Raw genomic sequence first — 18047 nt, forward strand, 5'->3', positions numbered from 1 at the left:
TTAAGGAAAATAGATTTATTTAGCTCATAGTTTTGGAGGTTGGAAGTTTAGGATGCAGTGGCCTTAATAGTCCAGCCTCTGCTGAGGGCCTAGTGGTAGATGGAGTCATGAGGTAAGGACGGTGAGAGTAGAGAGCAGGTGCAGAGACAGGATGCCAGAGAGCCCTGCTGGCTTGTTTTGCTCTTTTATAATTCCTGTCTCTTTGGGAACTGAGTCTCATGAGAACCACTTAATCCCTTTCAAAGATGATGCTCAGAATGATCCACTCACCTCCTAATAGGCCCTCTGTCTCTCTATCTCTGCCTAACTTCTGTCTCTCTGGCTCTGTCTGTCTGTCTGTCTGTCTGTCTCTTTCTGTCTTTCTGTCTCACTCCAGGGTCTCACTATGTAGTCCAGGCTGGCCTTGAGCTTACCTGCCTCAGCCTTTTGAGTGCTGGGATTATAGGCAAACACCATTACATCTGGCTCTTATTTTTTTGGAGACAAGGTCTCCTTGTGTAGTTCAGGCTGTACTTGAACTCATGATCTTCCTGCCTGAGTCTCCAGTCTGCTGTGATTGTAGGTGTGCGTTATGGTGCCTGAAGGCTCCTTGTCTTAACTTCTTCTCATCTTTCTTTCTCCCCTGGGGAGCAGGCTTCCCATACACCAACCTTCAGGGGATTAACCCAAACCATATCCAAAGCTAGCAGCCAGGATCTATTATTTAAAAAGTATCTCCAGGATTTTGGTTGCATCATTTGATTCCGAGATGATAATGTTTTGATGGCCTCATTTTATTTATTGTTTTCATTTTTTTTCCATTCTGTTTTCTTTCATATCAGATGAGTAATGTGTCAGTGACACAGGGCAGGGGGCATGTAAGGGTCTGTTAGGCTCAGTGTGATCTGTTTTCCTTGGGGAGAAACAATGACAGGAATGAGGAAAAGATAGACAAGAAGATAAGAGCTGGGTTAGGTGGTGCCCTGTCTGCCTGGTTGGGGAGGCAGCACTCCCTCTTCCCCCCAGCAACAGTATGGATGTTTATATCTTTGCAAAGTTAGTAACACATGACACAAGGTTGCCTAGTGACTAATAGCCAACACTGACCAGTCAGGATGCTTATCTCTGGACTCAGATAGCCTGACTGCTTTAGGCACTGAGGCCTAGTCCAGTTTTCACACATTTGACCAATTTTCCAGCTTCCGTGGCTTCCAACAGGGGCACATCCCATCTGGTGGGGTGAAAACCTATTCATCACATTTATGAACCACAGTGTGTTAGAATGTGGTACGCAGGGCCTGGTGGTTCATGCCTGTAACCCCCACACTCTGAGAGCCTGAGGAAGGAGAGGTGCCGGTTGGAGCCTCATCTGTGCAACTTAGGAAGATCTTGTCTCAAAATTAAAAATAGAAAAGAGGTAACTTAGTGCAAGGTCCCTGGGTTTGTTCCCCAGTACCATGGACACATATATGTACACACATATGCTCACAGAGGGGGTGTGGCTCAGTACTCTCTGGCTTCAATCCACAGTATCAAAACATTAAAAAAGTATTAGCATAGTTCAATGTATTTACCTTGTACAATGGACAGTACAGTATGGAGGCACACCTTTCTTCAATCTGCCTGAACATCCTTTGTAGTCTCTGATTAATTTTTAGCAGACATTGTCAGGGAGGGGACCTGGGTACCAGATTACTCCTTATGGGAGAATGTTCTGAAGTTTGCAAGTAGGTTTCTCTCCTTACCTATCTCCCTTCCCTCTGTGCATCCCGCCCTCTTTTTTCACCTCGCTCTTGCTCTCTGTCTGTCTCTGTCTCACTCTGTCTGTCTCTGTCTCTGTCTGTCTCAGTCTCTGTCTCTGTCTGTCTCAGTCTCTGTCTCTGTCTCTGTCTCTGTCTCTGTCTCTGTCTGTCTGTCTGTCTGTCTGTCTGTCTGTCTGTCTCTCTCCCCCTCTCTGTCTCTCCCTCTATATCCCCTCTCCTTTTTTCTCCTCTTCCCTCCTGCCTGACTTCCCTTCCTTCCCTTTTTTATTTCCTTTTTTTTCTTCAGAGTCTCACTAAGTATTCCAGGCTGGCTTTTTCTTTTTTTCTTTTTTTGGGGTTTGTTTGTTTGCTTTTGGGCTTGGCTTTAAACTTATTATGTAGACCAAGCTGACAGGCCTTGAACTCATGCTCCTCCTGCCTCGTGTTCCTGAGTGCTGAGATTATGGGTGTGAGTCACCGAGCCTTACTGGAAGTACATTTCTTTTGAGGATGCTAGACTTATATTTTGCTTTGTAGTCATATTACATGACTATGTGGTGGCCCAATCCTCTGGCTTCCAACATTTTTACTGGCTTGAATTTTTTCTTTATGGCAAAGTATTTAGAAATCTCCAGTCTCAGTTGGTTTCATGCCTGGAGCAGCCAAAGGACAAGGCGGTATCATCCTGGCAGTAAGGCGGCCAAGCCCACAGTGAAATCCATGTGGAATGTTCTCTTTATTAGTCTGGTCCTGTGAGCGCAGAACACAAAATCCCACATAGCCTTGGGTAGAAATTCCTGTTTGGTCTTGGGCCATATATCACCATTTGGTGAATTTGGATGTTTCAAGAGTTTTAGTCTTAAGCATTTCTGCTATTTATATAAATAATTGGGATCTAGTCAGCCTGCTGGGACTTATCTGTCCCACAATCATTTTGACTCTATAAGGAAAGTGGATAGAAGACCAGGCAGATTGGATTCTGTCCCTCTATTTGCTTTTAGAATTGTAGCAAGTTAGATTTTGCTTGGTGAAGGCAGTCTCTATTATGTGCCGTAGTGACATGGGCAAAGACCCCGATCCCCGGCCAAGCTGGGAGTGAGAAGTTACCACAGTTGGTGAAGGAATGGGCAAGTGTTAGAGGCACCCAGAGTGGGGAAAGGGAGCCTGGCATGGTGCCGTAGGCCTGAAATCCCATCGCTGCGGGAGGCCAAGGCAGGAGAATCACAAGTTCAGGACACCTGGGCAAGTAAGAGACTTAGTAAAAGCTTTTCTCAAAATATGTATTTTGTTTGCACGTCATAATAATCACGTTCCTTGTAAGGTTCACACAGGTAATACCTCTGATTTCATTTTGCTTCCCATCCTCTCTTGTGCTCCTCCCTCTACCTCTCCTTCCCCTACCCATCTGTAGAAGAACCATTGTTAAATACATGTGTAGGGCTCAGTATGAAGGCCCTATGCTGAGGACCAGGGGCATTGCAGGAGAGGGGAGAAGCAGAGTGAGCCTTCCAGGCCGGCTATTGGCCTTGCTAGCCAGTTTGGGCAGGAGGCGGAGGCCTTCTGGGTGAAGGAGCAGGTGGCCAGGTGTGCGGCGCTGGCAGAGGATGGTGCGTGAGCAGAGCATGCAGGGCTGTTCAGTGTGGAGGGTGCCCTGGAGGGGCTTCGGAGCAGTGAAGCTGGCCGACTTGGTAGCCTTGCTATGCCATTCAGGCTGACCTTGAACTCACCCTGTAGTCTGCACTGGCCTTGAACTCATGGTGATCCTCCTGCCTCAGCTTCCTGGGTGCTGGGGATTCTAGGAGTGACACAATCACACATGGCTCGTGGAAGGTTCTTTGGGGTAAGATTAGATCTGTCCTGTTTATTTTGTTATTTAAATTTTGATTTTCCGTTATAAATGTCTGCTAGTGAAACGTAGCTCACCTTGGACTTCGCTTTTTCTGAAATGTACAACTTATTATTTGGATTTAGATGTCTGTGCCACTTGCCACGAGCACGCCACATGCCAGGAGCGAGATGGCAGGAAGATCTGCATGTGCAACTACGGCTTTGTGGGCAATGGGAGGACCCAGTGTGTCGGTGAGTCGTGGACGTGGGCGAAGCAGAGCCACAAATCACGATTGTCTCGTGTTGAAGAGGTGATGTCCTGGGGGTCGGGGAAGGCTCAGTGTCATTTTCTTCACATGTTTTGTATTTTGGAAAATGTTGTCAGCCCTAAGAAGTCTTTGCTTTAGGCTTTCCGTGGACCCTCTTTCTAGCACTTCCGAGCACGTCTCCCTCAGATGTCATTGAGCTTGAGTATCTGGAAACTCGCTGTTTTAACAAAAATTTGAAATGTGTTATAAATCTTGAGTTGATCTTAGCAACTCGAGTGATTATTCTATTTCTTCATTTCTCTGGTTATTTTGATTTAAAGCTATTCTCTCTCTCTCTCCCTCCCTCCCTCCCTCCCTCCCTCACTGCCTCCCTCCCTCTTTTCTTTCTTTTACTGAGACTGCATCTCATTATCTAGCCCAGGCTCATGTGCCTCCTCCTGCCTCAGCCTCCTCAGTGCTGGGATTACACATGGGAGCTACCTTGCTTGGCTTCCTATTTCACTTTTTTGGTTAGTTGATAAAATACATCACTTGCTTGGAGGTTTTTTTTTTTTTTTTTTTTATGTCCACCAGAATGAGTACCCTAAATATTACGTAGCTGTAACCCTTTGGTTACAACTGAAATGAAAGGAATTCATTTACAACTAAATGAAAGGAATACAAAGACCTTTAGGCTAGAAGCTCTTGAAATTATTTTTTCTTCATGGCATGCATGCCGTGACAGTCCGATAATATCCAGATTAAAGCCCATTCAGAGAGACAGCAGGAGTTTCACCATAGTGAGTGTCACAGTCATCTCCCACTTTCCTCCCAGCCACCTTGTTATGTGCTATAAAAAAATGACAGCTTTTTCTTGTATTTGTGGGTAGACAGCCTCACTGATTGCAATGTGTGGTTTTCTTTCCTCCCTAAATAAAAATAACAATTCAGTCCTGCATTCAAAAAGCCCTGCACATGGCGGTGTGCACCTGAAATCGCAGCTACTCAGGAGGCTGATGCAGGAGGGTCACTTGAGCCCAGGAGTCAGGAGCCCCAGGCCCCAGGCTCTCCCACCAGGGCTGAGCCTCTAGGTTGGGCTGCATCTCTGACCCTTGTCCTTAGGATTCTACCCCGAAGTGCGGCTGCGCTGCAGCCTGAGCTTACTGAGGGAATTTCTCCTGTCCCTCCTCTACCCCTGGTCCTGAAGCTGGGAAGTGGACTCGGAGCATGGGTGAGCTTTCCCCAAAGGACTTGTGCCCTCCTGGAGGATGGCTGTGCTCTTGATGGCTCTGTGAAGTAATAGTCCCTTCCCCTCGTGGGAAGTGGGGCTTCATTAAAGGATGGAGCTCCTGCTCCACATGTCCCAGCACTGGGCCAGCAGTGCTGTAACATGGTCTAAGGCCATGGGACTGGAGGAGTCTTGAGTCCTCCACAAACCCCAGTGCCCATTCCAGTGAAGTCAGCGGGGAGACACAGCACAGAAGCAGGGGCAGAAGACAGGGAGATTCTGTCTAGTGCACGGCTGGATTTGTGTCTGAAAGCACCACGTCATGTTCTGTCCTGTGGGGCATGTAGGTTGTGATTTACTGTGGGTTGAGAGTTCTGCTTCTCAGATTTTATACCAGACTGAATTGTGCTATAGGTTCAGCTAAATATTAAAAGTTATTCATATATAATAAAATGTTATATCCACCTGGGCTTTGGGGGGAGATGGATTTTTTATTTGTTTTCTGTGTTTTAAGACAAGGTCTTCCTATTGCTATGTAGTTTGGGCTGTGCTTGGACTCACCATATAGCCAGGCTGGCCTCAAACTCAAAGCAGTCCTCCTGCCTCAGCTTCCCAGTGCTGGGATTGCGGGCATGTGCCACCACACCCAGTTTACAGTGGTTGCTTTTATAACAGTAGTTGCAGCTCAGACTGAGAGAAGAAGTTGGCTGCTCCCTGGGCTAGAGGGAGGACGAGGGAGGAAGATTCACTTTCATTTTACTTTTTGCATTTCAAATTGTTTAATTAAAAACACTCAGGCAGACCTTCACAGGGTGACTGCTGGCACTCCCACAGGTCCCCCAGGATTTGCCTCAGGCATTTCTGCCTTCACATTAGCCCTGCTCCCCACTGAGGCTGAGGCTCACTCTGATGTTTCCCGGGAGATCACAAATGACACATTTTCCGGCCTAGTCACTGGAAGTGATGCCCTCCTCCAGCTTTCATGAACAATCCAGAAAATAGTATGCTGGCAAAAGGGGTTGCAGCTACGTTTGTTTCCCTGGGCCTCTCTTGTAAATTTTTAATTTGAAAGAATAGTAATTATTATCATTAGTATTATGAGTAGTACTGTTTGGTGCTGGGGATCGAACTGAAGGTCTTGTAGATGCAATGCTCACATACTATGGCTGAATGACATCTCTACGAGATGATTGAAATGTGGAAAAGCTCACAGTCTTGAAACAGGATGGGTTGCTGGGTTAGGATATGTTGTTTTTCTGGTGGTTTTGTATGCTGTTGACACACACATATGACAGCCTCATGTCTTCCAGTCTGGGAAGCATAGTGGAAGAAGAAGAGGCCATGGAAATGGATCAATAAGCTGTTCTCACAGAATTCCTTTCTCCAAGTCCTCAGCACAGGGCAGCAGTCTGGGTTGTGGACCCCTGTACAGATGGGTAAACGCTTCTAAGTGTTGTTTCCATCCATCAACAGATAAAAATGAGTGCCAGCTTGGAGCCGCTGTGGTCTGTGGGAACCACACATCTTGCCACAACACCTTTGGGGGCTTCTACTGTGTCTGCCTTGAAGGTTACCGAGCTACAAACAACAACAAAACGTTCATTCCCAATGATGGCACCTTCTGCACAGGTACCAAGAGGGGACTGTGGCTGTGGGCCCCTGGTGCTGGTGGCACAGTATGTGGGTGGTGGAGGTGGACAGGACAGGGCTCTGGCGAGGTCAAATTCGGGGAGAGACTGTCCTTCAAAAATAACAGTGCACACCTGCAATTCCAGCACTCTGGAAGGCTGAGGCGGGAGCATCACAAATTTGAATCCAGCCTGGGTAACTTACTGATTTAGCAAGACCCTGTTTCAAAGTAAAAAAGGGTTGGGGATGTAGCTCAGTGGAAATGCCTTCAGTTCTGTTTTTAGTACTATAAAAATAAAACAAAAACTATGAAAGCTGTTGGAAATAGACTTATTAGCCAATAATAGGGAACTGATGTTTATTTATTATATGAATCTCTTAGTTACTTCTCTGGTTGCTGAGGCAAAGTACGAGACATCCAAAGTGGAAGGAGGAAAGGTTTATTTAGCTCACAGTTTGTAGAGGTTTCAGTCCATAATCAGCTGGTCCAAGGAAGGATGGCATGTCAGAGGGGAAACATTTCATGTCAGGCATAAGATAGCAGTGTGACAAGGCACGACAAGAACTCTTTCTATCCTTATGTCTTATCCAGGCTACTTAGGATAGGTAGCACCTGTGATGCCCTTGATCCTAGCACTGCACCGTGAGTCAGTCTAGAGTTGTCACACACTCTAGATCCAGCCACCTCTGAGAAAGCCCCATCTACTACTGTGGGAGACACTGGGGGGACATCTAGACACAAGCAATAACAATGGAATCATGGTATTGTGATATATAGGATAGTAATCATATTTTGAAGGATGCATGAAGTGTCTAGGAGTGTTATGAATAATTGAATGTTATGATCTCTGGAAGATACTTTAAATGAACAAATTTTGGATGGCAGGGTGGGAGTGGTGGGAGTGGTGGGAGTGGTGTATGCGAGGGGTCCTAGTGTTACTTTTCTGACTCTGCCTTAAGAATGACCAGGGGCTGCCCAGAGCCAGTGTGCAAGCTGCGAGCGCCTATAACCTTAATGCCTGTGCAGTGCTTTGAGAGCACAGTAGGTGTGTAGGTCAGATTTCTGCAATATGTTGGTCGGAATGTAGAGGAGGGGGACAAACCACCCTAATTTTCAGTGGCTTTTCTATTATCTGGGCTATATTTTCAGTAACTTCACCTTTTCTTTTCAGTCCTGGAGATGGAATCCAAGATATTGGCAGAGAGCTATGTTCCCAGCTCTTTTTAAATTTTTATTTTGAGGCAGAGTCTCACTAAGTTGTCCAGGTTGAGCTCGAACTTTAGATCCTCCTTCCTCAGCCTCCCAGAGTGCTAGGATTACAGATGTGGTAAGGTCTTGCAGCTCTTTAGATTTCTAAGCAAATACTTGTAAACAGGAAGAGGAGAGGCAGGGAAATACTTCTAGCTCTAAGATGGTTTGGATAGATTTCACGACTGTTTAAAAGCTTTGACTGATGAAAGAGGAATGCAAACTCAATCTCAGGCTGGGGCAATGAGTGAGACCTTACTTGAAAATAAAAAATGAAAGAGGTTGGGGATGTAGCTCAGAGCAAAGACCCTGAGTTCATTTTTTAATCACGCATGCATGCACGCACACACACACACACACACACACACACACATATACACATACCCCATTTGAGACCCCTCCTGTTTCTCAGGAGCTATTCTTTTTTCCCATTCCTTTCCTTCAATAAATTTTCCTATTCTTAACGTGCAAACAAAATAGAACAACAACAAAAAAATACACATACACAGACACATGTGTATACATACACAGATGCATGTGTGCGCGCGTGCGCGCACACACACACATACTCACATTAAAGCTTTGTAACTTTTTTTTTTTTTTTTTTGAGACTGGGTCTTGCTCTGTTTTTCAGTCTGAGCTTGAACTCACTATGTAGCCCAGGCTGGTCTTGAATTCACGGTGATGCTCTCGTCTCAGCCACTGGAGTGCTGGGATGGTACACATGTATCTCCATGCTTGGCTGAGCTTTGTGATATTTAAGGGTTTTCTTGGAAAAGAAAGAGAGAGAACAAGTTGTATCTTCCTGCTGCCAGGAACCACTGCTTCTGATGCTGCGTTTCATCTCCCTCTTGATCTGCACCAAGGTGACATTTCTCGGCATACAGTTGATTTATTTGTGGCATGAATGAATAGCACTCTCGGGGAAAGCATTTGATTCTTTCTTGTTTTAGGTGGCAAACTAATGACTGCATGGTTGAGGAAGTGCAATATATTAAATTAAGTATGTTCAAGAGATACTCATTTTTAAGAAAAATCTTACAAGATGATGATGTGATGCCCCGCTTATTCAGCACACATTTCTCACACATGTCTGACCTGCAAGCTTGTGCCTGTAGGAGGTGACAGGCAGACAGCTAAGTGAGTGGTTCTAGGCGTGAGTCACAGGCAAGCAAAGGTGTTTATTGTCGTACCTGAAGCTGTCGTCAAGGCTGTGGGAGTTTGACAAGAAAACCTTTTATAGCTGTATATTTATCAGTACAGTTCCTGTATATTATGTATATTTATATAGCTGTGTATAGCTGCATCTGTAACTGTATATAGCTGTGTATTTATCAGTAAAGGTGTGCATTCAGCTGTTTAAAGTTAGAAGAAAGAGGAAGAAGAAGAAGGAAGAAAGGGTGAGAAGAAGAAATAGGTGCAAGAGCTACATGGGTGCCAGCCAAATGAGAGCCAGTCTTCCTGGAACAAAGGCCTGCTCTAGTCCTGCTACTTATTCTCCTTCTTGATACTATTTCATGATTGCCTCCTTCAAGAAAATCGAGACAGCTGTGTGTGCTGGCCTACGCCCTTAACCCCAGCACTTGGGAGGCTGAGGCTGAAGGATAGCTATGAGTGTGAGGCCAGCCTGGGCAACATAGGAAGTTCAAGGCTAGCCTGAGCTACGTAATGAGACCTTGTCTCAACCCTCCCCCCACAAAATAAATTGTGGCATAGTTCATTTTCCACAACCTCCTAGTGCCTTGTAGTGTTCACATCAGTGTTTTGGTGTTTTTTTTTTTTTTTTTTTTTTTTTTTTAGAACAGGGTCTTACTTTGCAGTTCATGCTGGCTTTGAACTCACAATGTGGCCCAAGCAGGCCTTGCACTCATGGTGATTCTCGTGTCTCAGGCCTCCTGGGTGCCAGGATGACAGGTGTGAACCACACTTCAGTGCTTTTTAGTGTATTCATGAAGTTGTGCCACGATTCCTGCTACCTCATTTTAGAACATTTCCATCACCCCAAAATGAAGTCCTGTGTGAACTAGATTCCTTCCCATGACCTTTCCCTCTGGGCTCTCCAGGTAGTTCTTTGTAAGAACTGATAGAAGACTCTTCCTGCCATTCTTGTTTTTCTTTCTGTATCAGAGTTCCAGAGAAATGTCAGTGGGCTGGGCTGGAGCTCAGCGAGTTTTGGGCTATCAGCCATTATCCAGGGACTGTGAAGCCTAGTTCCTTGATTCTAAGGAATCTGGAACCCAAGGGCTTGTATGAAGTATGATCTAAAAATACAGTAACTATTTACAATTTTTAAAAATTGTTATAGTAAAAGACACATCACCACGAATCCTCCTCAAAACACTATCCCTCACTTTGAACTCATTAATGTCCTCACTTTCAGAAGTCCTGGAATTGTTCTTTTGTGTCTTTCATTGTACTGCTGTGGTTGCCTCAGTGTCCTGCATCTGTTCAAAGCATTTACCCTTCATGGCCATTTTGGCTTGGGAGAAGAGGCAGCAGTCATGCAGGGCCAGCTCTGGTGAATGAGGAGGAAGAGGATATGCTGTAATATTCTCCCAAGCCAGCTTTTGTTTTTTTTGTATTTTAGGGAAGGGTCTACAGAGTGTTTAGGGTCTCACTACTAGATTGGACTTGTAGTGATCTGCCTGTTTACAGGCTCCCAAGAGCTGGGATTATAGGGGCCAGGGAGATGACTCAGTGGAATAAGTGCTTCCCTGGCAAGCGCAAGGGTCTGTGTTCAATCCCCAGTAAAAAAAAGGACTGGGATTACAGGCGCATGCTACCACGCCCCCACCTGGGACCCTCAAGGCCCCTACAACTGCTGGCAGGTGACAAGCCAGCCTTTTTATTAGGTGGCCCTTGGCAGCAACATTCACCATGTTTTTCATCATTCATCATAAACACACTCACAAAAGAGGACTTCCAGAACTGCTTCAGAAACTGGCAAGAGCTTCTGCCACAGCAACCATCGAAGAACAGTAGCCATGGCCCTCTGCTATCCCATGGCAGTGGGTCTCAACAAGGGCCACAAGGTGGCTAAGAGTGTGAGCAAACTGAGGCTCAGCCACTGTCGTGGACGCCTCACCAAACATACCAAGTTCACGCGGGGCTTGATCCGGGAGGTGTGCGGCTTCGCCCCCTAGGAGGGGGGCGCCATGGAGCTGCTCAAGGTCTCAAGGACAAGTGCGCCCTCAAATTCATCAAGAAGAGGGTGGGGATGCACATGGACCAAGAGGAAGCGCGAGGAGCTGAGCAACATGCTGGCTGCCAGGAGGGAGGCAGCTGCCAAGAAGGACTGAGCCCCTCTGGAATAAAGCTGTGCAGAAAGTTCAAAAACAAAAAACAAACAAACAGAAAAAAAGAAAAACAAAAACAAAAAAAAGAGGCAAGAATGATGGGCTAAGTGTGTGCAAATGGAGGAGTGTTTTGAGGGACATTATTGGTGATGTGTCTTTTACTGTCATGCATTTGAACATTTAAACATCTGCCATGCATTCCCATCACCCTTAAACTTGGCAGAGCAGCATCAAGCTCAAGAGGCAGGTGGGGCCCTTCGGAGCTAACCGGTGATAGATGAGTAAGGCTTTCTGGGCTCTGGTGTGATGACTGCAGCCTATTCGAGAGCTCGTAGATGTTCTGGTCCCTGGAGCTGCCCTATAGGAAGCAACACATCTTGTTTTTGTCCACTTATTAAAAATAGAAAAGAAAAAAAATCACCCAGAAACAACAATTCCTCTTGGTAAATTGCTAGCAAGGTATCTCTGTGCACATATACTATAATCATAATTTTAGGTTAATAATAACCCGTCCTATTAGTAACTGGTTTACTTTTTTCTACAATGTGGTGTTTCATTTCTACAGTGTGATACTCTTCTTCTTTCTTTTTTCTTTTCTTTTTGGCAGAACTGGGGATTGAACACAGACCCTTGCACTTGCCGGGGAAGCACTTATTCTACTTAGCCATCTCCCCGGCCCCTGATACTCTTTTTTTCATGTTATGGGAAATAAGGTTGACGGATTTACTTCACTTACAACACATGTTCACCTTTTCATGTCAATAAGAATAAAATCAGACACTGTGGCACAAGCCTATAATGCAGGCACTGTCAGAGGATGAGGCAGGAGGATTGCAAGTGGGCAGTATAGTAGCTTAGTAAGACCCTGTCTCAAACAGTGAAAAGGCTGGGGATCTATTGCAGTGTGAAGGCCTTTTAGTGTAAAGGCCTTGGACTCAATCTCATGACCTAAAATACTAATGTTTTTGTTTTGTTTTTAAATTCAAGAGAAATAAAACTTCTCTATAGATGATGTTTGAAGACATTTACTCAGATATTTGTAACAGTCCAAACTGCTAACAACCCAAATTATCTGTCAGCAGGGGAATGAATAAACAAATTGTGGTACATTTATACTTCTCAGGAAAAAACAAAACAAACTCAAATTAAAGCAAACTAAAATAAAACTATCTGCTGATGTATATGTAACCTAGTGGAATTTTAAAACTATCATCCTGAGTGAAAGAAATTACACTAAAAATGTGCATAATATGCTGGATGTGGTAGTGCACGTCTGTAATCTCAACACTTGGGAGGCTGAGGCAGGAGGATCACTATTTGTTTGAGACCAGCCTAGGCTACAGAATGTGAGCTCAAGACCAGCCTGAATTGCATAGCAAGACCATGTCTCAAAAAAGACAAAAGAAAAGTACATAATGTTCAGTGAAATAAATCAGATACACAAGCTTAAATATTGCATAGCTTCTCTTCCATGAGAAACCCAAGAAATAAAGAGCAAAATCAAAGCTAGATAGTAGGAAATAGGGTGATAGATCTTCTGTAAAAGGGAAGGGGACCAGGGGATAGAGGCAGGGGGACGAGGCCAGGAGAAAGGGAGGTAAAAAGAATTAAGATGTGTTACATAGGTGGACCAGCTTTGCACAAGGAGTATAATCATTATGCATTGCAAACATGTACTAATAAAACAAATAAGGATTGTAGAAAATGTGCACAATGAAATACCCCATTTATACAGAATACCATCCAGGGCCAACACATTTATGGAGATAGGAAATTTTTTAAATTTATTTTTTATTTTTTTAAACTTTATTTTTTACAACAGTTTTAGATTTACATAAAAATTGCAAAAGTAAGGCAGAAAAGATCCTATACACATTACACACATATTAGTATAGTACTTTATGCTACAATTAATATACCAGAATTAACACATCATTGTTAACTAAAGTCCACAGTTTGTTCAGATTTCCTTTTACTATTCCAGGACCCCATCCAGGCACGTCATACGATAGGAACTTTTAAAAAGTAGTTTCTTCTTCTTAGAGCAGTGGCATCTAACTGAGGAGACCATGTGGCTATTCCTCAGACCCAGGCCAAATGGCTGGGCCTTTCCTGTGGAAGATGATAAGTGGGAGTTACTGTTGTTAACAAGATCTCATGGTGACCGCCATGGGCTGTCGAGTGACTGCATGAAGGAAACTGAAGAAGGGCTGTCGTTTCTCCTACTGCTGAGCTGGTCAGCTCGGGAAGCTGTGGGTCTTTCTGTTCCTCCTGCTGCTGAGTCACTTTTCCCCAGAAACATTTATGCTGTTATTTTTAGAAATCCCTGGAAAAATCCTACATTTATTCTCACTCTGTATTTCTGAGATTTCTGGGGCAGATGGACAGATACCATGAGGCTGGGCCTGTTGAGTAACGATCTGACCAGAGATGCAGTGCTTCCTCATTAAATTTACAGCAGAGCTAGAGCAATGGGGGTTTCTGACCTGAGAAAGCAGTCTGGCTAAGCTCGGATAGTGAGTCAGACCTAGAAAACTAATGGCCTACACTGATAAAAGTCATCTCTAAAAGTAGTACTAGGGGAAAAAAAATAAAATAAAATTTGTAGTAGGGGCTGGGGAGATAGCTCGGTGGTCTAAGCACCTGCCTGGTGAGCACAAGGACCTGGGTTTGATCCCTGGTACTCATGTTGTGCCAGCCTTGGATCCTTAGGAGCACCAAGCTGGCCCTGAAACCAGGTTTGGTGGTGCATGCCTGTAATCCTAGCACTGGGGAGGCTGAGACAGAAGGATCACTGTGAGTCCAAGCTGTGTAGTGAGACCCTGTACCAAACAAATAAAAATAAATATATAAATAAAATTTGTACTAGATACTGATTTTATTGCACATTATTCATATTTTAAGACTTGTCATAATGATAACTAAATATTTAATGATTATATTGCCAACAGTTATTTATCCATTTATTAGTTTCATTTCTCCTCAGTCCTTGTGATACCTCCTACGCCCATTCATTGCCTTCCCTCATTTTTGCAGCGCTGGGAGGCAAATCTAAGGCCTTATGCGTGCTAAATAGTCACTATTCTACTATGCTATAGCCTCAGCTTTTCTTCTCATTTTTGTCCTTTTTCTTTTTTCTTTGTGGTACTGGGCTCAGTCCCAGAGTCTTTGCCCTGAGCTACATCTTGAGCCCACTTTTCATGTTGAGATAGTCTTCCTAAATTGTCAAGGCTGGACTTGGACTTGTGGTCATCCTGCCTCAGCCTCCCAGAATGCTGGGGTTCCAGGTGGGTGCCACCATGCCTGGTTCCTCTTCTTTCTTAACATTTATTCTCATTTATTTCACTGACTGAGGTATTTTCTCAAAAAAAAAAAAAAAATGTTTTTTTTTCCAGAAAAGAAATGTCAGGGGGGTAATTGCTGAGCTCATTCATATTCTAAAATGTCATTTCTTAGCTTAAATAGAGCACAGTGTTTTTTTCCTCCCCTTTGGCTTAGAACTCTATAAATGTTACTCCATTGCTGTGTAGCATTTAGTGTCTCAAACAGGAAGTCCTGGGTCAGATTGGGTGCCACCCCCCTAGGTTACCATTTCTTTTTCTCCTATTCTGTGGAATTGAGAGTGGCTCTTGTTTTTCTTCATAAAATTTGTATGTGTTTGATTGTTTTTGTGGTGCTGAGTCTGGAACTCACAGCCTTGCACATGTCAGGCAAGCACTCTGCTACTTGAGCTACATTCCCAGCCTTTCTATCGCCTGGTTTTTAAAAATAACAGCTTCACTGAGACATAATTCACATAGCCTTAAAAGGTACCCATTTAAAGTACACAATTCATTGGTGGTTCATGTATTCACAGAATTCCATAAATATCACCACTGAACTTACAAAATTGTCTCTCCCCCAAAGAAATCATGTACCCATCACTTTTCCCCACTCCCCACCTCCTGTTAGCTCAGGCGGCTTTGAACCCACCTTCTGTCCCTGTAGATTTGCCTGTTCTGGAGACTTCTTCTAAATGGGATCGTGCCATAATGTGCCTTTGGGTTAGACTGAAGCTAGACTGAGGTCTATAAGCGGCTCAGACATTTCTGTCAAAGACTTCCTAGCAACCACATCCCTGCTTGGTCTACTTGGGGTTGGAGGCAGGAAGCCTATACTTGGGACGGGAAAAATTAGGGGTGGGTGTAAGGGACCCTGGCACCTGGTGGTAGCTGAAAGAGCTCCAGAGAGAGAGGCAGCAGGGAGGAGGTCTGTGCTCTTCTGAAGTCCTGCTGGGCAAGCTGGAGCTTCGTTGTGCAGCCAGGACCCTGCATTATCCTCAGGAGAACAGTTGTGTTTCAGTGTTCATGCCTGCAGCCTAAAGATGTTTGCATTTGAATTTATGAACTGAGGAGTGTTTTCCCCTGCTTTGAGATTAAGTTTTGTACATGCATTCCTTTCTCTTCTGCAATTCCTCTTCAATTGACCAAATATTTTGAATTCATCTTCATAACATTTTGTTTTTATAGCATTATTTCTACCTCCCATCATTTTTAAATTTTGGGGAATTCCTCAAGTTGGGATTTGCCAGTTTGTTTTTCAACAGTTACCAACCTATTATTCAGTGCCTCTATTAAATTATTTTGGGCATTAATATTTTGTTTATAATTTTCAAGATTTCATTTTGTTTGTTTTTTTAGATGGGTCTCACTGTGTAGTTCAGGATAGCCTTCAATTTATGGTGAGCCTTCTGCCTCAGCCTCCTGAGTGCTGGAATTAGAGATGTGTCACCCCACCGGGCTCATTTCATTGTTTTTGCTTTTTTAAATGTGTTGGCCTCTTAATCTCGCATATTTAGACTTGTGCATCTCTTCGAAGATATGTCATTGGTGCCTTGGATTATTCAATGATGCATATCTCTCTACTTATCTCCCCCAAATACAGTGAGATTGATTGCTTCTTACCATCCCATGGCTGGGCTGGCTGGGCAGCTGTGTTCATTTGCTTGGATAGGGTCACTTGTGTGGACACACTTGACTGGTGGCAGGGCCCTCAGGGGGAAGGAAGGCTCCCACCCATGTCTTGTGCCTTAATGCTAACTAGAGCCCACGGTACTTTTGTGCTCATCCATATGGTCTCTCTCTGCACATGGTATCTCATCTTTGGGGTCCTTCTGAGTGACCTCTTTCCCAAGCACAGTACCCTGGACCTTTCACTTCCCTTTAGCCCAGGGCACATGGGCCTTACTTCTGCTGTGTTCTGTTGGCCAAAGCAGGTCTCAAGAACAGCCTAAGGGGAGCAGACAGAGGAAGGGGGACAGATCCCACTACTTTTTTGTTTCTTTTTAATGCTAAGGGTCAAACCATGTTCCTGTCTTGAGAAATAGTGTGCAAAAAAGGGCGGAGGGGAGGAACTGTAGACCTCCATCTTTGCAGTCAGTTGTCCACAAAGCGTTGCCCACAGTGCTGAACCAAAGGTGTGGCATGGTCACAGCTCTGGCTTGTGCGGGCCCTGCCAGCATGGAGTGGACCGGTGACACCCAAATTGTGACCCTTGTGACCTGCAAGGTGTTCGCTGATCCAAAACCAAAAGAAAAAGAGGAAATGATCATGAATTTTTGTAAGACCACACTGAACAAATTTAAAAAGCATTCTGAGGTTTTTTATTTTCTTTCTTATTTGGGGGATTTAAAAAAAAGATCTTTTCTGGAAAAGTAGGACATTGGCCATTGTACTGGGCATAGTGACACATGCCTGTCATCCCACCACTCTGGAAGGCTAAGGCACGAGGGGCAAAATTTTGAAGTCAATCTGGGCATTTTAGCAATTTAGCAAAACTTGTCTCAAAACAAAGCAAAGCAAAGCAAAACAAAACAAAACAAAACAAAACAAAAGGCTGGGGTTGTAGCTCAGCGCAAAGGCCACATCTAGCTGAGTCCAATCCTCAGTACTGGGGGAAACAAAAGGAATGTTAACCCTTTTATGTTATTCTTCCCAAAGTCACTTTGAAATCCCAGTCTAGGAGCAACTAAGGAACAGCCATTTCCCCACCCCCTCCCATGTCCTCACGTTATCTAGGAAGAGTGCCATTTTCATTAGGGCTTTTATTCCCAAGTGAAATCCATGTGTGTAGTTCTGATGGGAATCTTCAGGTTCTCTATCCAGTTCTGGGAATAAACCTGTTTGCTCTACACCAGAGAGGTTCTTCTTCAGCCTGTGACTCTGCAAATGTTTTACAGTTTTTGACTGCGTGCACACTATCTGTAATAGTCTATGGGGAAGGGAGAAAGCCTCAAGGGTCATGCCTTGTCCTTCCTGAATCCTGTTTTGCTTGCCAGGCAGGTGCACATACCGCTGAGCTATCTCCCTAGCATAATTGCTGGCATTTTTTCACGCTAGTGTAAATTGTTTTATATTTGGAAGCACCATTTTAGATTTTTTTGTTTGTTTTCTTGAGACAAGGTCTTGCTATGTAGTCCAGGCTGGCCTCAAACTCATGGTGATCCTTCTACCTTAGCTTCCCAAGTGCTGAGATTATTGGTGTGCACCACTATGCCTGGCCATTTTGGATATTTTATGTGAGACTGGGACCATCTTTATTTTACAGTAAGATTTTTTTAATATACTGTTTTGAGTTCTTTTTGTTGGTGTCAAGGAACTTGGAATGGTTGTTGATTTTTGCTAATTCCCAGTGGACGCTGACAAGTATTTGCTGAGCATTTCCTGTGTTTTCTGTGCCTATTGTGTGAAAAGTGTTTGTGAAGAACCTTTGTGGAGTAAAATAGAATCCATGATCCAACTACAAATAAATGTTTGTTTCTAAGGGTCATAGATGATGTCAGAAAAAGGGCTGTCACAATGTCCTCTCTTT

General features: G+C 44.2%; 1 protein-coding gene across 1 annotated transcript in view; it reads left to right on the top strand.

The window, feature by feature from the left end:
* Nucleotides 1-18047, top strand: part of Susd1 (sushi domain containing 1) — a 210349-nt gene that overhangs the window by 31971 nt on the left and 160331 nt on the right. Inside the window, exons 2-3 of the mRNA XM_023707549.1 lie at nucleotides 3630-3800; nucleotides 6498-6653. Coding sequence (XP_023563317.1) covers nucleotides 3630-3800; nucleotides 6498-6653 — 327 coding nt within the window. The remainder of the gene's footprint in view (nucleotides 1-3629; nucleotides 3801-6497; nucleotides 6654-18047) is intronic.

The sequence above is a fragment of the Octodon degus genome, unplaced genomic scaffold (genome assembly GCF_000260255.1).
Source record: "Octodon degus isolate 3935 unplaced genomic scaffold, OctDeg1.0 scaffold00297, whole genome shotgun sequence".
Taxonomy (NCBI): domain Eukaryota; kingdom Metazoa; phylum Chordata; class Mammalia; order Rodentia; family Octodontidae; genus Octodon; species Octodon degus.